At 47.8% G+C, this 26,304-nt stretch overlaps 1 protein-coding gene across 1 annotated transcript in view; it reads right to left on the reverse strand.

Moving 5' to 3' along the window:
- LOC107116509 (carboxyl-terminal PDZ ligand of neuronal nitric oxide synthase protein-like) overlaps positions 1–26,304 on the reverse strand; it is a 41,781-nt gene that overhangs the window by 12,314 nt on the left and 3,163 nt on the right. The window contains exon 2 of the mRNA XM_015418417.1: positions 24,165–24,236. Within this exon, the coding sequence (XP_015273903.1) occupies positions 24,165–24,236 (72 nt within the window). The remainder of the gene's footprint in view (positions 1–24,164; positions 24,237–26,304) is intronic.

Here is a 26,304-nt window from a genome sequence, read left to right on the forward strand (position 1 = left end):
AAGTAAAAACTCTCTAATCCGTTACTAATTAAGAGAACAGCATTGGAGGGGGGGGCAGATCTGAGTGGGCTGTGTTAGGAATGGGCAGGGAGGTAAGGTTGTACTTAGTGGGGACAGAGATCTGGGCGGCCCTTTATACTGTCAATGATTACAAATCTTGTTTCCAGTCTGCTATTTGATGGAGGCCAGGCTACAAGGTCTTGAACATCGAGAGATCTCCAACTTTGAATGGCTCTCCTTCTTCTACTGCATTATTCTGCCTCTGATCTATTATTTGCAGAATGCAAGCTATCATTTCCCCCTTCCCAGCTCAGTTTCTCTCTGAGTGGAATGAGCCCAAGCTCTTCTTTAACTTGGTTTAGAAGGCAGAGCTGCAAGTCCCAGCAGTGGGAGCAGGCAGATGCTGACGGAACGTTCAAAGGCTGTGGGATCAGAAGCAAAGAGTGGCAGTGGTGGTGCTGGGAATGATGTGCCACTAAAATGCACTTGGAGTCCAGTGACAGGCCAGCTGAGCTCCCTTTGCAATTCAAAACAGGAGTAAGTGTGTGTGTGTGTGTGTGTGTGTGTGAGAGAGAGAGAGAGAGAGAGAGAGAGAGAGAGAGAGAGAGAGAGAGAGAGAGAGAGAGAGAGAGAGAGAGAGAGAGAGAGAGAGAGAGAACGAGAACGAGAACACATGGGAGCACACACAAGGAAATAATTTATCTTCCTCCTTCAACAACCCCCTTCCTAAACCAAACAGTTTTGTTTGTTCAAAAATGGATATGCCACCTCTCCAGAGACCTGCTTTTAAAAAATGACCATTCTGGGCAAAACGATCTGTGCCTTGGAATTCAAAGGACATTTTATCATGGGAATTAGTCTGCACTAGGGAACACACTTTATACATGCTCAGAAATACTTACTGCTTTACGTGTTCTGTGCCAAGGTGCGGCTTCCAGAAAGAGGTTCAAAGGCTGAGACATGGCTCAGATTTAAACCCGAACAGGTCTCGTGCTGTCTGAACACACGTTTCCCCAAAGCAGGGCTCTTTGGACCCAAAACAGAAGGATGACTTAGGGCAATACCCCACTGGCCTAGCTGGCCCCTAAAGTTCCACGGCTGGAGAAGAAAGCCTGGCACACACCCACCCCCTTCCTTCTCCTGTTAAGCTGTGACCCCTTTGATGAATTATTACTCAGGGCTAGCTGTTTGGAAAGCTAAATATAGCAGCAAAGTGTGTGAAATCAGAGAGATGCTGTGTGTTTAAAGGAAAGGAGTCTTGAGGTTTGAGGGGTGTCAGATAGGGCATAATTCTTCCCTCTGATGAAGCAGCAGCCCCTCCCTCCACCACTCCATCTTTCCTGGCAGCTATAAGGGGAAGGTTTTCCCCTCCCTTTATATTTTAAGCACCTAATTACAAAGTAGGAAAGAGGCTCCGTCATGCTGGTTAGTGAGAACAGGACCAGAAATGGAGGCGCTTCTGATTTCTGCAGCAGCACTGGCCTAACTTGCATGTGTGCGTGTGCCAATCTGCAAAAGATAAACCTAACATCTGGAATAGAGTGAAGCTGGAGGAAAATGTAAAAACAGCGATAACACTCGTGTGTATAGACATATGCTACTAGGTCCAAAAGCGATGCTGCTGTTTAATCATTATAGTTTGATTAATGGATGGTTGTTCTGTTCTGTAGCTATTATTATGCACTGGTCTAACTTGGGGCACCTCTGGTGGATAGGCAATCAGGCAGCCCGTGGGCGGCATCCAGCAGGCCCACGGATGCTTTTCTGGTGCCTTGGAACCACTTAAGGCTAAAAGCCAACATCAAGAGGAAAGGGAAGCTCTCCTGGGACAGGGAAATTTCCGGATCAAAGCATACTGCATTCGCACACATGCACCAATCCCCACCCCACCCCCGCCAGTCAATGTGTTCCCCTTCGGTGGCTTGTTTTACAAATGTGTAGACAAACAGGATATGCTCTGCTCCTTCCCAGAGGAATTTTCCTAGGAGTTGATGGGCTCAGCTTGGTGCTAAGCAGCCCAGCCGCTCTGATTTTCTTTGGGGGTGGTGGTGGTGCTTCCCTTCCTGTAGAATGCTTGGCAGAGTTGGCTGCTTGGGATAGGGAGCTCTGCCAAGGCATGACCGAGGAAGCCACCTTCGAACACTGGGAAGGGTTGCCAGCTGGCAGTTGCAATCTCCCGCTGTCACGCAGGGAACCTGAAAATGTCACACGTGGGGGGGGGCAGTGGGTATTAGCCACTAATCATCGGCTCATGCTCTGGTGTTGGGTGTAGAATTCAGGCTGCTTTTTAATATTGTTTTCCCTTGGAGAGGCAAGTTTCTAGGCCATATGGCTGCTCGGATAGGCTTGAAGGTGCGTGGGCAGTGCCTGGCGTAATCTCTGCTATCAGTGGAAGTCTGTTAAGGTTTCCAGTGATTGTTGCTTCAGTGCCCTAATCCTTAACAAAAGCAAAAATTAAATTATGTGCAATTAGTCAAAAACTAATCCAACTTTCCAAGGTGCGAAAAAAAAAATTGGTGAGTTTTTGTGTGTGTGTGTGTGTGTGTGTGTGTGTGTGTGTGTGTGTGTATGTATGCCTGGAAGTCATGTTTGACTTCTGGCAACCCCTAGTGGAGCTTGGATGTTTTAGAGAGGTGGCTTACTATTGCCTGCCTCTGCGTGCCAGTCCTGGTATTCCTTGGAGGTCGCCCTTTCAAGTACTTGCCAGGATCAGACCTGCTTAGCTTCCGAGATCTGACCAGATTGGGCTTGCCTGGGCTATCCAGGTTAGGCCAAAGTGCAAAATTTTTGAGTGCTAAAACCACTCTGTTACGTTGCCTGGGCTATCCAGGTTAGGGCAAGGTGCAAAAATTTTTAAGTGCTAAAACCACTCTGTTAAGTCACCCATTTTCTACTGGCTTTCCTATTAACTGTTCTCTAGCTCCTTGTGCCATTCATCCACACTATTCCTTTCTTAACTCCAACCCTCACCCCACTAACTCTGGGCTGAGAATAATAATGCTGTCACTGGTCGTCCAGCCAAATGGCAGGATAGTGAGAAAAGGATCTCCCTTCTCTTTAGTGCATCCTAAGAAAAGTATCCTGAGTACTGTGTTTCCGATGGCACTGAAGTGCTGGGAGCATCGGGCACTGGAGGAGAAAGAGGATCTCTTCCTGGTCTGGCTGACTGATGCCACCACTGCCAATGGACACTGTATGTCCTTTTTGCGGTGGAAGAAGAGAAAGTCAGCATACAAAACGAACACAAAAGAATAACATAATAATGACATGAAAACAAAGGGAAAATATTGCCCATCCTGGTTAAGGCCTATTCTGCCACGCCGGTCTCTGCCTATTGGGTCACAATATTCCACCAGTATTTTTTAAAGTAAACGTCTCCCGGTACGGTGGCTCTGTCCTATTGGGTTCCATCTTAAAAAAGGTCAGAGCAGATCAGCACTAATAAAGGACTTCGAGGACCCTCGAAATGCCTCCAGACTGAGTGTGATAACCTTCTGTGTCCTTAACACCTGGCATTCTGAGGTATATTGCCTCTGTGCATGGAGGCTTCATTTAGCCTTCATAGCCAATTATTTTTCAACCTACCCTTCCTGCAAGAAGCTCAGAGCAGTCCACACATTTGTCTAAACCTTTCTAAAAAGCCATCTAGGCTAAGTGGCCTCAGCTTCTGTCAGCAAATTCCAGAAGTAAATGTCTGTATTTTGCAAAGAACGACTTCCCTTTTGTCACTCCTGAACCTGCTGCCAATCAATGCTCCTGGGTGATTCCAAGTTCCAGTATTAGAGGCGAGAGCTTCCTCTTTTTCCCAAAGACCCAAACACATTTTAGCTTTTCCACGCAAGAGCAATGCCCTTTGATCATTGCCGCTGTCCCTTTCTGTACCTTCTGTATCAGTTCTGGAATATTTTCAGGGGAGGGGGAGCTGGTATTCTTAGAAGAAAACAGAAGCTGCCCCAGAGGAGGTACTAAATGTGGGGCAGGAAGCAGTTGTGGTAGGAGTCAAGGAAAGATTGTTGAATACGCAAGATTCCACCCGAGGACTTTCTGCTGAGATGCTGAGGATATGGGGAGAATCCATAATGTTGTTGTCCTCCCGGGCTTAAGCAGGAAAGTGGGCGCCAGGCTTCCAGGATGTTAAATAATGCATCTCCCTCTTCTTGCTGTTTACTGCAGAGAAGCTATTTGGTCTGTATGGATCTCCAAGGTTTAAAGTGATCCCACACAACCTTCTGTAAAACTCCTGAGCTAATAAACTGGGCCGCAGCCAGAAAAGGGGAGGAGGACCTGGGAAAACAGACCAGCCTGAAGACATCTTGGGGAAGAGAGACGGGGAAAGGAAGGAAGGCACGAGTAAGGCAGATGTGAAATAGTTTTCCTTGCTCCAAGTTCATTTTTAACAGGCCTCTCTCAACCACACACACCCTTGCTGGGGACACATATACAAGAACAGAGGCAGGCACTGGGTTCGGGCACTAGCGGTGGCCCCTGTGACCTGAGATGATGCTGACCTGCCCCATCATTTGCCATTTATGACTGGCCACAAGCTATTCCTTAGAGATCAAGACAGACAAGAGGAAATCTTACTGTCGGACAACACAAAGCATGGTGTAGTGACTAGAACGCTGGACTAGGATCAAAGAGAGCCAGGTTCAAATGGAAGCTTGCCGGCGACCTTGGACCCATCACTCTCCCACAATCTAAGCTACCTCAAAGGGTTGTTCTGAGGATAAAATGGAGGTGAGGAGAATGATATTGTATGCTGCTTTGGATCTCTACTGGAGAGAAAAGTGGGGTATAAATTTCCAAATGAATACCTAATTCATATACTGTTGATGACCAGCAGCTTAAGGTGGCTTTAAAAAAACACAATCCTGGACAAACTCTCAGAGAAGGAGACCTGTCAGCCACTCTTATCAGAACAGATAAATGGAACCTCCGTATTCAAGGCAGTCTACCTTTGAATACCAAATGTTGGTAACAAAATTGGAAGATTGTTGGTTTCGCTACCAGTTGGGAACAGAAAAAATCACTCTTGAGGCACAGGAATCTAGTGGGATAAATCAGCATGTATATAATTTCTTGGGTGCTCCTTTGGGGAAAAAGCTAAACAAACCAATAGCTGTTGTAACGCGTGATTCTCCAGTGATACTGCAGTGTTTCACTATCCTTATTGTAAGGGTTCTGTATGCTCTTATTTTTATGTCTTGTGTCTATAGACTCAGTCTTTTGGTGATTCAGAGGGGGGAAATTTAAAGAGCACCTCTTTCAAAGTTGTACATGCGCCTATCCTAGCCTACATGCAACCAGGCCTGGGGTATTCAAGTCACCCCTTGAGATGTGAGATGAAGCTGTCTGGCACCAAGTTAGACACCTGCTCCATCTGGCCCTGGGTTGTCTCTTTTGATTGGCTGTGGCTCTCCAAGCTTTTGGATGGGATCTTCTAACTGAAGATATCAAGGACTGGACCTGGAACTTCCTATGTCTAAAGCAAGTGCTCTCTCTGAATGATGGCTTCTTTCTTGTCTCTTCTTCCCTTCCTCTCCCAGGCCCTCCAGTATCCACCTGTATATACAGTTGCCAGCTGCTCTAGAAAAGAAATGTCCTGTCCCTTTAATAGAGGAGTCATGGGATATTATTTACCTACCAGGTGATGTTACTTACTTCCATGCCTTGAGAAGCTTCATCAGCCTATTTCTACGTATTATTTATTAATGTATTAAAACATTTGTATCCCACCTTTCCTCTTGGCTCAAGGCAGCTTACAACAATCAAGGCTCTATTAAAGGGACATGCCATTGTTCTCCAGGCCAGTTGGTAACTGTACGTGTATAGCAAAGAACAGAAATTTGGAAAGCACAGCTGGTGACTTAACTGACTCTTAACTTTCAAGGAGGGTGTTATGTCGAATAAAGGTTCTCTGTTTCTTCTTTCTTCAAGGAGGGTTACTTCTGAAAGCCATCTAGCCCAGACTTACAGCTCCTGGTGAGGTCACCGCTGGAAGCTGCCATGGTGGAGAAGGGCTGCTGCTCAAGGGACGGCAACAGTTGCTGCTTTTACTTTTGGAAGTGGTTGACTGCTCTTTACACCTTGTAGTGGAACGCACCTGCTCTGACCTGCAGGCCCTATCCCGCCCTGCCTTCCTAGGTGTTTCTTCACCTAGGGGCTTTTTTTTTTCACTCTCAGGGTAGCCTGCCACCACCACCTGACCTTTGTATGGCATTGCCCACTGGGAGGGTCAGGGCTCCCAGCTTCCCTTCCAAGTTCTGAGGCCTTGCCTCTGTGTCTCCTGAGGCCCAGATTCTGCTCACCCCAGGGACAGGTCACTGCCTGGCATGCCCCTGGAGGAATGGCCACTTGCCAACTGCCTGCCTTCCCCCTCCTGGCGCTCCTTTTAAAATCGCGTGTCTGAGATGGTGGAGGCCTATGCGGTACAGAGTAGAAGAAGAGGAAGAGTTGGTTTTATACTCCACCCTTCACTACCCAAAGGAGTCCCGGAGTGGCTTACAACCATCTTCCCTTCTTCTTCCCACAACAGACACCCTGTGAGGTAGGTAGGGCTGAGAAAGCTCTGAGAGAGCTGTGACTGACCCAAGGTCACCCAGCTGGCTTCATGTGGAGGAAGAGTGGGAAATCAAACCTGGTTCTCCAGATTAGAGTCCGCCGCTCTTAACCACTACACCAAACTGGCTGGGAGAACCACTCCCAATATCTAAAGTTATAAAATATTTATTAAAAAGAAAACGTTTATAAGCATACTTTTAGCACAGCACCCAACTGAGCAAGGGATACCAAAAGAAATGGGGAAAACGCAGATCCTCTGCCCCTTTCTCTATATATGCCCTATCAGATGTTAAAATAGGACAGACCCCTTTTGCTTAGGATGTTATAGATCTATCAGCGCCTGAATGAAAGTGCAGGAAGCAATTGCACAGACTCCCCCTCCCCCCCCAGCCTGTTCTCTGCCCAGAGGGGGGGGGAAACTGTTAAAATGCCTTCCAGGAGGAAAACTGCATTTCTTCACACACCTGAAACAGGGAGATGGTGTGGATTTGTTCTCAGATCTGCATCAGGACCTTCTGGGCATGGTACACTACTCAGGCCCATCTCTGCCACATATATTGTCCTGGCTGTGCAATATCCCCCCCAATCACTTGCATTCCCCTGTGTGTGGCCATTTTGCTCTGCAGCAAGTTGCAAAGAACTTCTGTCCTTGGCAGAAACTCTTAGGGAGGGCATCCTTGCCAAAGTCAGCATTCTCCATCCTCCTTGAATCGATGCCAGGAATATGGTTGTAGGGTTTTTTTTTTTGTCTGTTTAGGATAGGAGCCAAGCAAAGTGCTTAGCCTACAATGCAGTATCTTATGAACCCTACAGAAGTATTTCAGAGTAAACCACTATGTGTTTCTTTGGTTTTGGAAAAGTGGGTGTTTTGTGGACTATGCTGTGGGCTTGTTGGGGGAATTTGACCTCCATCTCTCCCTCCTTGGTTCCATCTTTCCAAGTGACCTTGCTTTCTCCTAAATTTAGCCTCATCCTGCTACCCCTCTCCTCCTTTCCTTTGAAGTTAGCAGTACTCCCCTTCAAAGTCAAAATCCAGAATCCCTCCAGGCTGACAGCTGAACAGAGGCGGTGAGTCGTGAAATGCAAGTGCGGGGAGCTCGCCAAGTCCTGCAATGGGGCAAGCAGAGTTCCCACATATTGACGATCAGAAGAACTCCCTGCCACCATGCCAGCAAGCAGAACTGGTAGGAAGAAGAGATCCTGGTGCCAGGAAGCTAATCTGAGCACAAGAACTGAGGTGGGCTTCTCTGACCACGGCTCCAGGCTTCTGGAGAGGAAAGCAGATAAACTGCCCCCCCCCAATGCTCCCCCGTTTTCGTGCACCCATTTTTCCAGGGCTACTTTCCTGTAGTCTTCAAGAATGACAGTGTGTTTTGTAATACCCGTTTGTTTAGAAATATACATCCTGACAGCAGGCAGCTTCAGGGCCTCAGCAGGTCTACTGGCAGCTATTAGCCAAGAGAGCTAAATGGAACATCCATTTTCAGAGGCAGTATTGCCACAGAATGCCATTTGCTGGAGGACAGGAAGCGTGTTGCCTTTTTTGCTTTACTTGTGCCCATCCCAGAAGCATGTGCCTGAGCACTGCTGAGAACAGGATAATGGATGAGATGGACCTTCAGTGTGATCCAGGGTGAGAGGAGGGCTCTTCCTACATTCTGATAGATACTGCTAGTCAGGGGTCATTTCGCAGAAAAAGAGGTGCAGGATCTCATTAGCATAACTCATTAGCATAACTTTTTTGCATATGCCACACCCCCTGACATCACCGGAAGTGTGTCAAAAGGCAACACCCACTGCTCAGGCTCCACTGGACTGTTTTGGATTGCTAGCTATTGGAGGGGGGAACGTGCAGATCTGTCCTCACAGAGGAGGGAGAGCTTGTACCTGAATAAAACTTGGTCTTAAAGGTGCCACTGGACTATTTTGGACCGGGGGGGGGGGGCTCTGCAACTTACCTGGTTGCTTCTTGCTCTGACTGAGGGCTGTTGGGAGCAGGGGGTGGGGTTTATTGCATGTGCCCGCCCCCTGGGCTCTTTACTGCCGGAGCTCTGCTCCTGTGCGCTCCTGCAGGAAATTACCCCTGCTGCTAGTTTTTAAAAGGAGAAGCAGTACTTCACTAGCCAGGAGCCACCACTGCACCATTTAAATGAGCATCTTTTAGCCATCAGTGCCCACCAAATAAGTACCTGCTGCTACAGAAAGCAGAGGAAAGGTCATGTCCCTAATTTTCAGGGTCACAACAGTATGTGCTGGAAAGTCACCCAGACCTACCCTTCACTTCAAGCCAGGATCATCTGCTCATCCCATCTCCTTGCTCCTAGTTCGAACTATTAGATCCATTCCATAATACACCACAAGTCAAGAACAGAAACAAGCCCTAACCTGGATAGCCCAGAGAAGCCCGATCTCATCATATCTCGGAAGCTAAGCAGGGCCAACCCTGGCGAGTTATTTGGAATACCAGGGCTGGGATGCAGAGGCAGTCAATAATAAGCCACCTCTCTGAAACCTCCAAGCTCCACTAGGGGTCGCCAGAAGTCAACCATGACTTCCAGGCATACACACACACACACACACACAAATACTCACCAAAAAAGAAGAACAGAGACACCACAGAAAGAAGCTTGGCTCCAAATGAGCCAAGCCAGATGGGGCCAGAAAACTGGACCTGTCTAACAGGTGTGGATGTCTGCCATGTTTTCGTGGAATATCTTTCCATGTCATCATAAGGGCATTTGTTGGGCCTGTGTCTGCCAAATGCATTTCTATAATGGCAGCACTTTACTCTGGTGCAAGGAGCTTTCTGCCATCATTAGCTGAACGGATCCCCAGGGCCCGACCCATGTGACTGGGCAGCCAGTTGGGAGGATATGCCGTCTGCCTGTAGAGGCAGAACATTGTAGGCCATGAGACACAGTGAGACTTTCGTACCACCACACCCCAGTTCAAAAGCCTTGTTAAAATCAGAGCTGCCTGCCAGGATCATTGCTGCTGAAATAAAACAGCGCTTTCCATTTTACCAAGCCCATTGAAAGATACTTGTGCTAAGAGCTGTTTCCACCTTGGTTACATTTGCAAGTGAAAGGCTTGCAAGGGTCTTCCTGTCTTTGGGCACTTTCACACATGCTGAACTTTGCAACTGGATTTCAGCGTGTGAAACAGCAAAATCCACCTGCATGGAAAATCAAGTGAAAGTGCATTTTTCAGCATGTGTGAAAGCACCCCGATTAGAGTCAGCAATGCAGTCTGAACCCCATTATGGCTGACCACCAAGAGTGTGCAAGTCTGGTAGTCCCAACTGTGGAGAAAGTAGCTTGATTTCCAAATAGGATTATGTTGGGTGATCCTTATCCAATCATCTTTTATTCTGGGACATACTGGGATACTCTGTAATAAAAGTCCTTGCTACATATCATTAAAGTTTAACCCTGACCTATAGCTACCACAATGGCTGGGGCAAGCCAGTCGGTATTCAGTGCCCTTTTGGGGGAGAAAGTTCCTTGGCACCCATTCTGTGACTACTCCCAAACAGCAACAAAGCCCAAGTAGTGGAAACTGTGATTTGTTCATAGTCCCCCCCTTGCTTCCCTGTGCGCCCTCTTCTTGGTTCACTGTCAAGCTATCGACTGTAAGCTCAATGAGGCAGAGAGCTCTCTTATTTGATTAAGCTGTAAAGCACTCATGCGTTTGACTGAACTGTAGAACAGTGCTGATTTTAGCTTTTGAGACGGTGTTCAGTGGTGATCACGTTGTCTTGGCACAGGCACCTGAGGACTGCGTTGCTGGATCAGACCAAGGCTTGTATAGGTAGCATCCTCTTTCTCATAGAAGCCACAAGCAGACCATGGTGATGAGGGCCTTATTCTGTGGTTTATCCCCAGGATTGGGAGCAATGCTACCTCTAAGCTGTGTCTTGTGAGCAAAAATTCTACTTTGTGAGCTACTGGCGTTAAAGTTGTGAGCGAGTGATTTGGCAGCTGCATAGTTTAGTTTGCTCTGGAGCCATCCTTCCTGAACTGAGACAAAAATGTGTGAGCAGGAGGCTAAAAAATGGTGCGCTCGCTCACACTAACTCAGCTTAGAGGAAACACTGGGAGGTACATTGCTTCTGAAGGCGGAGGTTATCTATTTAAATCTTCTGGCAGATAACCGCTGAGCAATGTCTTCGCCTCCCATCCTGCCTGAGGTGGCAGCCAGCCCCACTTTTGGGGGCACTGCTCTCCAGAAATCAATCTTGCACATTCTCACCTGACCTGGGTGGGAAGGGCCGTGCAGTCAGGGCCTTCCACTAAGGAGAGGTGGGAGGAGCTTGTCCCAGAGCCAACCCCCCAGGGACAACCCTGATCTTGCAGATCTCTTCTTCTGCCACCATACCCCTTGCTGCCCACAGGTAGTTTCTGTGGGGCCTGGCATGCATAGCTGCTGCACTGTGCAATGTGCATGTCCCCAGAGCTGCTGTGCTGTACTGATGCAAAATTCTGGCTGCTTTGTTTTGTGCCCAGTATTGCTGCAATACTGGACTTGTTTGGAAGCCCTGAACTGCTTTGCTGTAGGAGCACAGCTGTGGGAGCCATTCGTTTATTTAGAAAATTTGCAGGGTTCCTCTCCAGACCTGCCTGAGGCAGCTCAGAGCGATAGACAAAAACAAGTAGGCAATAGAAACAAATCCAAGTCAATTAGAAATACCAATAAAAACAGTCAGAGCATAATAAAATCACATAAAACAGAGCAGCCTAAAATGATATCGATAAACACTCCTCAGATTAGGAGCAGACTACAAAATAGTGGTGGTATCCCTTAGTTAAAAGCCTGGGTGGGTAAAGAGACTCTTTTCACCAGGTGCCTACAGGAAAGGAAAGCAGATGCCAGGCAAGCCTTAAAGAGGAGAGTGTTCCAAAGTCTGTAGTGCCACCACCAAAAAAGCCCTGACTCTGGATTGCCACCCACCCCACCTCTACAGGTGGGGGCAGAGAGAGCAGAGCTAGAGAGGAGGATCTCAGCTGGCAGACAGGATGATATGGGAGGAGGCAGTCCTTCAAATAGGCTGCCTTTTCCCACTCCCACTTCACACTGACTAACCATTTTCATTGAGCTACCCGTCATAACCCAACAACCTCCCTTCTGGTCAACCTCCATCAGTTTAGTCCCCATGTATGCACAGGTGAAATTAGGATTTTTTGCTCTCTTATGTATTATTTTACAGTAACTTACACTGATCCTCATTTGTGATGCTGTTTCACATTAGTTCGGGTTGGAACAGGTCATTTTGGCTATCTGCTGTTATTTTCGCGTTTGCTGATTCCAACCCATCTTTCTTTTTCTTCTGTGAAGCAGATAAAGGGCAATCAAACTATTAAACAGTCTGGAGCTAGTGACATTTCCGAGGAAAGGCTGGTGGGTGATTTGCAGATGCAAGGGAACATGCTGCTCCACCTTGGAGCCACACGCAGGCATTCCTCCCCAGGAATTATGCTGAAAATGCGCACAGGAAAAAATAATGATGCTGTCAGGTGTCCTAAGGAAGCTGGACATACCCTCCTTGCATGCAGTTGGCAAGCCCAGATCAATTCTTCCATTTCTTAAACCTCCATTTAACCCAGATCATCATTCATAAGAATCACAACAATGGCAGGTCTGGAAACCATTCCTTCTTTTAAAAACTCAAGCTTTGGCAATTCTGAGCCAGGCATTAAAAGCTCACCGTCGCTTGGCAATTACATGTTTTGTGGGCTGATCCATGAACCCATCTGCTGTCAGTCATCCATGGAACTTGATCTCATATCCCTGTAGCATGTTTTTTTTCTTGACTAGTGAAATGCCAATCATCATAACAGGCAGTGGAGAGAGGCTGACTTTGCTTCCCAGTTCCTTGCTCTCCAGCCACCAATACTGATGATACTGGGAACTGGGTACCAACTTTGGCCTTGTCCATTATAGATGCATCATGGTTCTATTTATTTTTTTACGTTAAAATTTTGTTTTTTAAAAAAATCAAGTTGCTGGCACTTGATGGTTGAAAAGATAAGCCTGACAGCGTGCAAGCAATGCCTGCCGGAATCTCAGGAGGGGACTGAGCAGGTCTTAGCAGTACTGGAGGCAGAGGACATGGGGATCTCCTGCTATTACAACTGATCTCCTGACACCCAAGATCTGTTCCTTTGGAGAAAATGGCTGCTTTGGAGGGTGGGCTCTATGGCGTGATACCCTGCTGCAATCCCTCCCCAGCCTCCACCCCCCAAGTCTCAAGGTATCTCCCAACCCAGAGCTAGCAACCCTACTTAGGTTGTCAAAGAACATTTGAAAAAGCACACAATACAATGGACAGTCTTTTCTGCCTGCTTTCCTAACAGTCCTTGCTATTCCTGTTTCATAAATGGTTAACATAGAGAGTTGCCCCTTTTTTACATCAAGACCCAGCTGACTTATGGCAACCCTGTGGGGCTGCCCATAGGCAGGTAGTATCTTTGAACCCTGGTCTCCCTATGTAACGGGGAACTCTGGCTCTCTAGTGTGTGTCTCCCCTCATTTTGTTCTAAAGAAGCCCCCAGATTCCTACAGACAACCTTTCAGGAATCCTCTGTGCAACAATTCAGGAAACATACAATGCTTCAGAAGGCTAAAAGCTTTCGGCTATATTATATTAATTTATTTATTTAGGCTGCCCTTCCCTGGAAGCAAGGCTCAGGGTGGCTTACAACAGGATAAAGGTAAAGTTAAAGGTTCCCTTGCTCGAAAGCCAGTCGAATCCGACTCTAAGGTTGCGGTGCTCATCTCCATTTCAAAGCCGAAGAGCCAGCGCTGTCCAAAGACATTTCCGTGGTCATGTGGCCAGCATGACTAAACACCAAGGCGCACGGAACGCTGTTACCTTCCCACTGAAGTGGTACCTATTTATCTACTTGCAATTTCTTGCTTTCGAACTGCTAGGTTGGCAGGAGCTGGGGCCAGAGACGGGAGCTCACTCCGTCATGCGGCACACTCGGGTCTCGAACTGCTGAACTACCGACCTTCCACAGCCTGCAGTTCAGCATCTTACCCACTTGAGCCACCGCAGCTCCACAACAGGATAGAACATACAATAAATAATTAAAAGTTAAAACCAAGAATAAATATATGAAACATACAGCTCCAATAGTACATCAGCATCATTTGGTTGATCCAAGATGGTGGAAAAGATTCCAAATTTCACAGGCCTCCCGGAGGGGGGCTGCGGAGAATGGAGGATAGGAAAGTGCCAGACTACATGCTGCATGATTGCTGCCCTCAGTCAAATGCCTGGAACATCTCTGCCTTACATGCCCTGCGGAATGGTAATAAATCCTGCAGGGCACAGATGTTCTCAGGCACAGAGTTCCACCAGGTGGGGGCCAGGACTGAAAAAGCCCTGCCCCTGGTTGAGGACAGCCAGATCTCTCTCGGGTCGGGAACCACCAGAAATCACTAGTTTCTGATGCCTACTAGAACTGTTTTTTTTCTTTTTTAAGAATTGCACATTTGGTTCCCTTACAAAATCCAACTGTTTATGTTAATCTCAGGTATCAGAAACTACAACAATTAAGTCTCTGTCATCCTGTGAGAAGAAGCTTGCTTGTCCCCTGCCAGGAAAGCACCTTTGATTTATTGGCAGAAGGAGCAGCGGTCTCATTCTGGAATAACCCCACCAGACAGCTGGAAACCACAACAGACAGTCTCAAAATTCAGTGGCAGCTCAGTATATCTGCTTTGGAGCTGAGTGGAGAAGAAAGAATGGAATTTGTAGACCATGGGTGTGGGGTGGGGGAGTGAAGAAGAGTGCATAACTATAGAGCATGGATATAGATCAGTGTGACACACAGACACATTCATGTGGAGAGGAAAACATGTGAAACCCCATTTCCTTGCTCAAGCCTAGATTTGTGCAAAATCTTAATTCTTTTCCCAGGAACTCTTGCCCTGGCAGTTGTTGTTGCAAATCTGAGACTGGCAGCTCCCAAAGCAGAAGTGTGACACCCCAACCCCCATTTCCCAAATTACTATTTCATATTAATTTACATTCTGTCCTAGATCTTTGCTGAGAAAGCAGCTGCTGTTGCCTTGCTATTGCTAGAAGGATCAGACTATTTCACCCCCCCAGTCTGTGTGCAGACTATTCCCCCCCCCCATCTCAGTTTCTTAAGTCTGTGCAAGAATCTCCAGTTTACCTTTTTGGACAGCCAGCAGGGTGTAGTGGTAAGAACACTGAACTAGGATCTGGGAGACCCCGATTCAAGCCCCCCCTCTGCCATGGAGGTGCATTGGGTGACCTTGGACTAGTCCCTCTCTCAGCCTAACCTACTCCACAGGGGTGCTGTGAGGATAAAAAAAGAGAGAAACGGAAAGCAATGCAGTAAATTGCTTTGGGCCCCCGTTTGAGGGGAAACGTGGGATATAAACTTCTAAAATAACATTTTTTGAAAAGTTATCACTTTGCCTGCCACAGCAGTGTTGGTTTGAAATATTTACATTCCACACCTTGAGTGTTTTTGCTTCAGAGGCAACTTCCGAAAAGGGCTGCCCTCCGTCTCACTGCCGCCGCCACCTTTCTTCCTGAGATAAGATGACAGCCACTGAGCTGCAGAGAATCCAAAAAGGAGCTCAACCTGATCAGCAGAAGACAGACTCCGGCTGAGACGCACAGTTGCATCACCATGATCCATCTGTGGCTGCTGCTCATTATTCCCCAAAGGAGAGAAGCCCTCTCCATTTTGGGGAACAAAATCCAGTGTCCACACCTATTTAGCATGATGGCTGATATCGAGGATTGCAAGGCACACATTTGACAGCACCTTAGCAAAAGATGGCATTGGGAGAGATCAGCACAGTGCTCCTCACGGCTTGCGGCAAATCCAGACCCCCGTGAATGTGTGCGTGCAGCCGTTGTGCCATTGCTCTGGACAAATGTGAGCACTCCTCTTTAGACAGGGCTGGCTCCACAGCACACACCCCTGCAGAAGAATCAGCTTGCCTGGCCTCCCTCCCTCACCGCAGGAGCAATCTCACCACCTCGCTCTTAACAATTAAGGCGTGTGAGTGCAAGCAAACTAATTTGAAGGCTACCCAGCAGGGAAAAAAGTCAAGGGACAGGCTGCTTCTTTGTCCTTGCTCAGGCATAACCTGGATGCAGCCTGTGCATGCAGGACTCTGGGCTAAAAATAAGCAACAGCTGACGCAAGGCAACTCAACTCAAATGGAGCTTTCTGCAACCCCAAACTGGCATGATTTACTCTGCTCTCGCTAATCACTGTGAAGCTCTACCTAGCTTGATGTAGTGGTTAGGAGCATGGACTCTAATCTGGGAGAACCGGGTTTGATTCCCCACTCCTTCACATACAGCTGCTGGTGTGACCTTGGCTCAGTCATAAGTTCTTTCAGAGCTGTTCTCTCAACGGCAGTTTTCAAGAGAGCTCTCTCAGCCCCACCAACCTCATAGGTTGTCTGTTGTGGGAAGGGGAAAGGAAAGGGATTGTAAGCTGCTCTGAGACTCCAGGTCATGAAGGGTGGGTTATAAATCCAATTGCTCCTCTTCTTTTTCTTAACCAATGGAAACCCCTTCCAGCCACCCATCTGGTTTCTCTTGATTTCACCAGCTATTGCCCTTATGTTTTTTCATCTTATCTTCGCAATTGTGAGGGTCAAAAACTCCTTTTAACTTTGAAGTGAAAGCTGAGTTTCTTGAGAGATGAATCCTGTGACTTTTGCACCATCTTCAGCATCTCTATACTTGCACACACTTGTGGCACATGCGCATCCTGCCTACAGCCAGCGCTCTAACTCAGGAATGTTGGGAACCTGAGGTTCGCTGCAGCCACCAGACGGCACAGCTTGGACCATTCTCTCTGCCATTGTAGCCAACCTCAAGAAAATTTTATTTTAGCTTAAAATATTTATATCCCACCTTTTGGTGCTGAGAATTCCCAGAGCAGTTTTGTTTTGCTGTGCATCTTGTGGCGTCAGCGGCCCTTCCAATCTTGGGGCTATGGAAAACTTTGGTGAAATCTATACCAGAGGAATGCGTGTGGTCTAGAGAGTTAGCAAATGGGCCCCCCTGATGTCTACAGATAACCCCCCCCCAGCCCAATTGCCAGCCCTGGGGCCAAAGAAGGCTGTGAGGTTGGTAATGTCTGTGGCACCAGAAAGCTGTTGGTAGGAACATGGGAACGACCACGGTCTATCAAAAAACCCTCTCTTAAAATATTTATATCCCACCTTTTGGTGCTGCGAATTCCCAGAGCAGTTTTGTTTTGCTGTGCATCTTGGGTCAGCGGCCCTTCCAATCTCGGGGCTATGCAAAACTTTGGTGAAATCTGTACCAGAGGAATGCGTGTGGTCTAGAGAGTCAGCAAATGGGGGCCCCTGATGTCTACAGATGACCCCCCCCAGTCCAATTGCCAGCCCTGGGGCCAAAGAAGGCTGTGAGGTTGGTAATGTCTGTGGCACCAGAAAGCTGCTGGTAGGAACGTAGGAACGACCACAGTCTATCCAAAAAACCCTCTCTTAATCTAGCTGCAGGACTATTGTCTGTTCCAAAAGGATACTGGGTTCTCGCTAATAACTATGTAGCAGCTCTTTTCAGTGCACCACCGTCACACCATGTGTCTCAGCCCTGCTGCCCGCCAGCTGCTCCCAGAAGCAAGATCGATGGAAGCTATCAAAATCGATACCCCACGAGGCCAGCCATGGCATTGGCAGACAGAGAAAATGGTGCCCAGTCTAAAATGCTGTGGGGAAAGCCTGGAGAGGCGGATGCCCCCTCCTTCACCCAGCGCCTTTGCAATCTGAAGATTCCACCGGGAATAAATCCAATTTCGGCAATACCATTCCTTGTTACTGGCTCACACTCTGAGCTTGCTTTGCTTTTCAAAGCCTGTGTCGACTGCAGCCTGTGTATGCGCAACAGGAAAACGGCTCACCAAGTTTGGGAGCATGGGGAAGAAAATACTGCAGCCCGCCTTTTAGCAATGAGCGGACTGATGCTTCGTGGCCATAGAAATACGTATAATTTCCGAACAGTTCTTGGCACTTGCCCTTTGTTTTAAGTGCAGCCCTTGGAAAGGAACTTCATAGTGTTGATATTTCATTTCATCTTCATCAATTCATGAAAGGCTCAGCCCAAAGCCAGCACTTAACTGATGGGCCAGCTCATTCAAATGTCCTTCTCTTGTATCTTCATTTGGCACTGAATGAGAACTGGTGTGGCACAATGGCTGGAGTGCTGGGCTTGAAGTGGGGTGACCTGGGTTCCAATCCCTCCTCAGGTGGTGTCCTTGGGCCAATCACTACCATTTAGCCTTGCCTACATCACAGGATTGTTGCGAAGATAACTGCAGAGATGACAAAGGCTTCACAGCCTGAACTTGACAGCTGCTACTGTCCATCCTCTATGGGCAAGTAAAGGGGTTCTTGCTTTACTGCAGCCTCACTATACCAACAGCTTCTTTTCACCATCTCATGAGAGGGAAACAGAGGGGGAAGCCCATTCAATTCGATACCAGGAAAAACAGAAGAATGATCCTTTGAAAACTAACAGATTTCTCATAGCATAAATGGTCACAGATCTGTTCCACAAAAGCCCTAAGAAATCTGTCTTAAAGGAGCCCCAAGATCCTTTTCTGCGCTTTGCTACAAGGGATGTTCATATGGCTAGATCCTTCAGTGGCTACTGGCTGTGATGACTGAAGGGAATCTCCACATCCAGAGGCATTAACCCTCTCAATACCAGAATTAGGAAGCACCATCAGAGAACAGCCTTGGCCCTTATGCACTGCTAATTGCGCCCCCCCCCCCAACTGGTTGGCCACTGTGAGAAGCAGGATGTTGAACTAGATGGATCGCTGGTCTGATCCAGCAGGACTCTTATGTTCCTAGCCTCTTTTGGACTTCAGTGCCAGAAGCATCAATATCGACTGCAACCCCTTAGGAAGAGCCCCATATTTGCTGCCCTAGCATCACAAACATGGGGTGGTGAATGACGGCGCCTAAAGCTGCCTTGTACTTAAAAATCAGACTCTCACTAGAAACTGACACGATGATTTACCCGCGGAGAGCTGGTTAATATTAAGCTCTATTTAACATTTAAGAGCCAGGAATAGCACCATCAAAGTCTGGGAAAGGGGTGGAGGATTAATGGGAGCTCAGAGTAGATTGCATGAAAAGTCGGCAACTCCAAGCAGCTAATAATAATCAAGAGGGAGGATTGGAAAAAAAATTAAAATCCAATCTTAGTTTTGCCTTAATGACAAACCCTGAACAGCATAAACGACCCCTCCCCTGCTCCCAGCCATGAAATTTACATTCCACTCCACTCTCCTTGTGTGTGTGCTCTCTCTCTCCCTCCCTCCCTCTGCTTGATTTGTAAAAGAACATTTCACTGAGAATCCACCACTCTCAAATTACTGCCATGCTGCTTTACTATTTTTCCTGCCCTAAGTCTCCTTCTTGCAAGGTTCACAGCATGCTTAGAGAGGCAGACAGATCCTACTGTCGCTTTTACTTTTCTAAAGGAAGTCTTGCCTTTCTCACGTCTCCAGCCAAATTCACATGCCCCTTAAAGTGGTCTGCAACCCTTCTCCTGCTGTTGGCGTGAAAAACAGAAAGGCAGGCGTAGATGCGCTTGGGCCAGTTTCTGAATCTATTGATTCAGAAGGTGGATTTACAATGTCATTTACAAGGTGGATTTACAATGTCATTCCAACCTCCCGACAACGAGTGTCTGATTTCAGTCTCCTTTGTGCTGGGGTGCGGCAAGGAGGACATTGGTGTAAACAAAAAGTCCTCCCCCTGTCCCCTCCCCATCGTATTCTAGTTTATGCAAGAAACCATCTCCTTAACAGATAGTAGTATTCAGTTTACAAATGATTGCTCTGCTGAACTGGGGTGTGGATTCCGGCTTCTGGCAAGGAGCTGTCCCAGGCGGCTGGAAACAAGAGAGCTGTGAAGCTAGCCTGGTGGCTGTCTTGCATGTTGATGCTTTTAAAGGTGCAGAAGCAAACTAGCAGCCGAGCTCCCAGCGGTATTCTGCTTTAAGCTGGCTTCAGAAATGACAGGTTTGTGGGAGTCATCCTGGGATGAATTAACTCCCCACCCCCAAATGAGCAGCTGTATCCTGTTAGAGACACGTCTAAATCGGATCAGTTCTGACTTTCATGAAAACAAGGACCTATGGGGTGTGGTTTGAAACCGCCCCCCCCCCCATCTTTATGAATGAATATAATTTGCTGCCATAGACCGGCTCAAGTCAGGTATCTCTGCTCATTTTTTATTTATGCTTGCTTGTTTTGTAATTTCGCCTCGCAAAAAAACACTTCACTTCAGTGCACCTTTATATGCAGATATGACCACACATGTACATCATCTTAGCAGTCCACATCGGATGTGGAGCTGGGAGGTAGTCTCAGCTGAAAAGTGGGGGTACAAATATATTTTAAGAGTCTGCTCTTGACTACAGAAGCTTGTGCCATTAAAAAACACCTGCCATTCTTGAAGCTGCTTCAAGATGCTTTGTGGTCAAGGTATGAGCTTTTGTATGAAAAAGTATGCATGCACACGAAAGCCAGGGCTCCCAAGTACTTACCTTAATTCGGCGGGGGATGTATAGTTCTTCGTGGGACCATTTCCACGGGGAAAACACAAGCGCTGCACTATTCTGTCGCCAGACGTGACGTAGGCACGTAGCCGGGCGACGCTCTAGCAATGGGGCTGGAAACTCAATGGTACCATCGAGTTTCCAGTCCCATTAAGAACATAAGAACATAAGAGATGCCAATGTTGGATCAGGCCAAGGCCCATCCAGTCCAACACTCTGTATCACACAGTGGCCAGAAATACCAGTGCCATCAGGAGGTCCACCAGTGGGGCCATTACCAGAGCGTCGCCCATCTACGTGCCTACGTCACGTCTGGGCGACGGAATAGTGCAGCGCCTGTGTTCCAAGCAAGAATCTTCCGGTGAGGAAGCATGTGTCCCCCGCCGGATCGTAGGTAGGTACTTGGGAACCCTAACGAAAGCTCATACCCTGGATAAACCTTTGTTAGTCTTAAAGGTGCCAGTGGACTCTAAATTGGTTTGTGCAAGGAAATTGATGGGCAAAGATGCATCTAGCTCAGCATACTGTTTCCAGTGATGATCAGTCATATGCTTGTGGGGAGAACATGAAGGCAATGGTCCTCTTCTCTTGCTTTGTCTCCAGTGTATTCAGAGGTATACTACCTCTATGAATGGATATTCCAATTACCTAACATACCACTTTTCCACCATAAATGTGCCCCTTTTTCCAAAACTGGGGGGGGGGGAGAGACGAGACACAGTTCAAAAGAACCAGATGGGCTGTGCTTAACAGTACAGCATCTTCTTTACGTGAAGAATGCCTCGGGTTCAATCCCCAGCATGTCCAGTTAAAAGGATCAGGCCGCAAGTGATGTGAAAGACTTGTGTCTGAGACCCTGGAGAGCTGCTGCCAATCAGATTAGACAATTGTGAGGGATTCTGGGGGCCAGGTCCTTTCCCCAGGACACCCAGTTCCCCTGAGTTCATTCACTGGTTGGGTGGAGACTGGCAAGAGACTGAATCTAGTATAGAGAGACAATGGTTCTTAAACAAAGCTCAGTTTATTCCATTATACACTCTTAAGACAGAAAACACTTTGTAGCATTTCAATCTCAGTATTCAACATAGCATTTCAATATTCAACACAGAATATTTCAACCCAATACTTAAATTGTGCACTTGTATAAAACTCAGAATGTTCTGGACTAGTTGCCAAGGTCTCACATGGAACGGCTGACGGCCAGCCCTTTACCATTAGTAACCCAGAAGTATATTTCTTTCTTGGACCTATAACTCCCTGACATAGCTATCACGTAGGACTATCATGAATGTGATGCAGGCCAAACTAGAACTGACTAGAACTGAACCAATGTACTGACCCAAATCCCTCCCCCTTCTCTCTATCTCTGGGGTCAGGAAGCTCACAGAAAATCAAGAAAGTTTGTTTCAAGCTAGTTTCAAGGAAGCTAGTTTCAGACACCCTATCTATTATGATTCTGATAGTGACACCACTAACTTCTGGAATGGAAGGCAAAAGTCATCGGCACCAGAAGGCCACAGAACCAGCAGAGTCCTGAAGCCTCCTGGGAAACAAAACCAAAGATTCAACTATACTTTACTATAGAAATTAAAGCAACATAGCTTTAAACATAAGAACATAAGAGATGCCAATGTTGGATCAGGCCAAAGGCCCATCCACTCCAACACTCTGTATCACACAGTGGCCAGAAATACCAGTGCCATCAGGAGGTCCACCAGTGAGGTTTAACAGAGGACTGAGGCTCAATCCTCAATTCCGCAACAATCATCCTTTATATTGTGTTTATCTGACTCAGTAAAAGGCAGCTCTGTGCATTCAGATGAATGAGCTACATGATTTTAGTGTCCCAGTCTTTGAACACTGCCCCAATGCAGGTGACAGAGTCATTATGCAACACCTTAACAAATCTTCTCACTGTTGATTTATTTAAATGTCTATCTGCTCCAGAAAAACCTTAGCTGTGCAGTTTGGTCTACTCCCTTCACTTTGGCCCATCTCTGAAGAGAACGAACATGCACAGTGAACCGAAACCAGTTTAATTGACACTGCTTCCCTCCACAAACTATGGAGGAATGGTTTGTAGGGGAGCTTGAGACCTCTTTTAGAGATCTCTTAAGTGTTTTTGAAGGACTACACTTCCCAGCATGCCTTGATTAGAAGACAGAGCAGTTGACCACATTTGAAACTGGCTTCAATTTGTAGCGCCGTTGAGCCCCTAGCTTCCATGAGGTATCCTCTCCCTCCATCACTGCTACCAAGTGTTCTGACCGGACTCTCACTAACAACAACTTATTGCGGACAAGCAGGGGACAACCACATTCAGTGCCACTTGGCTGAGAACTGTGAAAGTGGGAAAGCTCTGGTCTCTTTAAATCTCAGAAGCCTGTTTGTCAAGAAAAAAGGAAGGGGCAGAGAATAGCTGGCCCCAGAACAAAAGGCGGCAGCTTCACAAAGCCACTCAGCACAGCTGATTATGGGATCATAGGATGTCAACTGATGAAGCATCAGGAGAGCTGGGGGGGGAGCAAAATTCGACACGGGGGTCCCCCCTGGTGCCGTTGGTTTTTCCAGTTGCCAGGCGAAGCCTGTGAGTACTGAAAGCGACTGGAATGTAGAGCTGTACACCTCAGCCCCATCAAGACTCCCCCATCCCCACTCAGAGGAACAGGCAACAGCAGTGCCTGCTTAGGCACAAACAACAGGAGAGACAAAGAAGGTGCGAATTACGTTTTTTTGTCACACCAAAGCAGGTTGGCGTGGCTCAAGGGTACACAGCTTGTGTGACTCACCCAGCCAAATGCAGCCCAAGAGGGACTCTGAGAGTCTGGTTTTTGTCACCGGCTCAGGGCTGCAAAAATAGTGTGCAAAAATGTGTCTGTTGGACACATGACAGGCGAGATGCTGCTGCTTCCTGCAGAGTCCTTCAAATCCAGGACTACCCACTCTCCCACCTCCTTCCCAGCCAAGATTCTTTTGAAGAAGAGACAAGAAGAGGAAATTGGATTTATACCCCACCCTTCACTCAAGAGTCTCAGAGCAGCTTACAATCTCCTTCCCTTCCTCTCCCCACAACAGACACCCTGTGAGGTAGGTGGGGCTGAGAGAGCTCTGAGAGAACTGCTCTTGAGAGAACAGCTCTGAGAGAACTTGTGACTGACCCAAGGTCACCCAGCTGGCTGCATGTGGGGGGAGTAGGGAATCAAACCTGGTTCTCCCAGATTAGAGTCCGCTGCTCTTAACCACTACACCAAACTGGCTCTTGCAGGAAATTTCCCACTTTGCAGGAAATTGACCTCATAGGATCTCCCACATGCGCTCTACCAGTGAGCTAGAGACCCATAAACACACACAGGATTGCTTCATCTCCACTGGCTGGTAGTGGGTTTCCAGGCTCTAAGGGAGGCTCTTTAGCTGGAGATGCCAAGAATCAATGCTGAGATCTTCTGCAAACTAAGTAGGTGGGCCATGGACATATGTTCATGTGATTCTACACTAACCCATGATGGTCTGGTATATGCACAAAGCTTGCCAGCTCAAACACCAAGCTATGTCTGTCCAGCAAAGGATGCTACCCCATCAACACAGGCAAGGGATACCAAAGAAAACACCAACTGAATGTACAGCCGGAAGCTGATGATGCCGCCACCTGGCCAGAGGCCTTTGATGAACAGGCGCCCGCCTCCTTAGCTGGCTTCATTCATTACAAGCTAGTAGCCCTCCTGCTGTTTGGATAATTCTCGCTTCTGTTCAGGAATAAAGCCCATCAGTGGCTTGAGAGCAGAGGCAGAAAGTGGAGCTTTGCCAGCCAGCCTTCTGGTGGAATGGCCACTTGTGAAAAAGAGGAGGGGGGGGAGTATTTGTGCATGCGTGTGTGGAGGGGAGAATGGAAATGGGAACAACAGCACATTGCCTTCCTTCCCGACTTCCGTTACATCAGATCCCTCCCTACAAGAAGACACTGCCAGAAGAAAGGGAGAGGGGCACGCACGCATTGACTCACCCGGATCCTTCTCATCGCTGCGACAATCTCCACACGGCTGTTGGGTCTTGGCACGTCCAAGCTTCCGATGTACTAGAGAGAGGAACATGAATTTCAAGTAGTGGATAGAACACAAAATTTCCAAGGTGGCAGAGCTCTGCTCTGACATACACGCAGTGCTAAGTACAAGTCGTCATCACCCCATTTGCTTCAATCCAGAGAGTGCATCGCGCCGCATGTGTGCATAATGGCATGCATGGAAAAAACTCCCCAGCACAGAAACTTAATGGGGAAGCGGCAACTGGCATGGAGTTCGGCATATGCAACTGGAGCCTCTGAACCAGGGAGGATGAATGACAAGCAGCTGTCCTAATTAGTAACTGTAGGAGTGTTTTCCTGATTTAAGATGGACAAACCTTTTTTAAAAAGATATACTGCTGCATAGGTTGGCAGATCTGATGCTACCCGTCTCCTGACAAATGCAGGGAGGTGGAACAGACAACCTACTGTATGGCTGGTGCACCTTCAAGGCCTGGGAGGACCCATACGTCTCAGAGGCCATCTCCCCTTTTTGATTCCACCCCCCATTGTGCAGTGGATGGGGAGGGCCCGAGGGCTTGGAGCAAGGCCTCCCTGAGTCCCTGTAACCTCCAAGCAACTGTAGTCAAGACCACCGCAGTGAAGTCCAGGTGGTTCGTGGGGCTTTTGGAGAGGTGTGAAGCCCCCCCCCCCCCCCCGCTGGCTTTTTTTGTGCCTCTAAACAGGATGTTTTGTTTTCAGATCAGCAATAAACACTTTGCATTTCCATAGCTGGGGACAGGGGTCATTTCGTAGAAAAAGAGCTAGGGGAACTCATTAGCATAACTCATTAGCATATGCCACACCCCCTGACATCACCAGAAGTGTGTCATAATGCTGCCACACCCCCTGACATCACCGGAAGTGTGTCATAACTTAAGGCCACACACCCCGCCCCCAACGGTCCCGGCCGCCGGCGGCCTTGCAGCTCCACTGCCGAGCCCCATGAGGGGCCCGGTGGTGGACCTGCAAGGCCGGCGGGAGTGCAAGGAAGCCCCGCGAAGGCCCTCCCTGGCCCCAGGCAGGCAGGGGTGGGGAGAGGCAGGCAGGAGGCAACTTCCCCTCCCTCTTCTCCTGCCTCCTCCTGGCCCCCCCCCCGAAATGACCTCTGGCTGGGGACCTTCCTCATTTGTAGCTCAGTTTCTCAGCTAGCTTTGCGCTTTCTAGTTTACAAGGGTGTTAGTTTAAACTGAACTCAAACTGCTAGGGGTATTTTTTAAATGTATTTTGCTGGCAGCCACCTTAAGCCTCGAAGAGGTGGGATACAGGGTTTCAAAGAAATAAAGACTAGTTGAGGAAGCATTCATCATTTTATTGATGTTATACAGATGGAGTTTTTGCAGGCTGCCAGGGCTAGCAAATGGAGCAGAAGTGCTAGAATAAAAAAGTTAAAATCAAGTTGGTGGTGGTGCTGCTGCTCCCCCCACCCCCACCCCGACTCTGATGTGTCTCAAGAGGTGCCACAGAAGCTCGCTGGGTCACCATGGGCCAGTCACTCCCTCGCAGCTTCATCTACCTGAAGAAAGGCAGCAAAGTTGGTGAAGGCATCTGCTGGAGCCCTGGGAGAGCTGGAGGAGGCAGGACTGGACTAGGAGCCCCAATAATCTGCTTCAGGATCACAACTGCCTTCCTAGACCAGGTCAAAGCTCCAGGTCTGTTGCTGAAAGGAGCCAGTCGAGCGCCTGCAGGAAGCTCACAAACAGCTCAAGATGGACAGTGCCCGTTCCTTGTCATTTATGCACCCCCCCCAACCCATTTATTAATAATTTGCTTAGACAAGACCATCAATGCCTTTGGCATGCTTCTTTACAGCATTAGAAAACAAATCCCACAAAGGAAATTTGTGACTCGTAGGAGCTGCCTAAAGCCCTACAGACAGGAGAGAGGGAAGAGGCAATGAATGGAACCTTTTGAGTTTCATTTCCCATTGCATGAGGCAGTGTACATGATCCAGAACAAACCAAGTGTGTGCGCGCACACACGTAGCCCATGGTTATTAAATACACACTATTTCGAAACCTTAAGAACAATCCAAAGTTAACATCCCTTTGCATCCCTCTCCCCACCATAAACTTAAACGGGG

Source organism: Gekko japonicus, unplaced genomic scaffold, assembly GCF_001447785.1.
Source record: "Gekko japonicus isolate JY-2015 unplaced genomic scaffold, Gekko_japonicus_V1.1 scaffold127, whole genome shotgun sequence".
NCBI classification, from domain to species: domain Eukaryota; kingdom Metazoa; phylum Chordata; class Lepidosauria; order Squamata; family Gekkonidae; genus Gekko; species Gekko japonicus.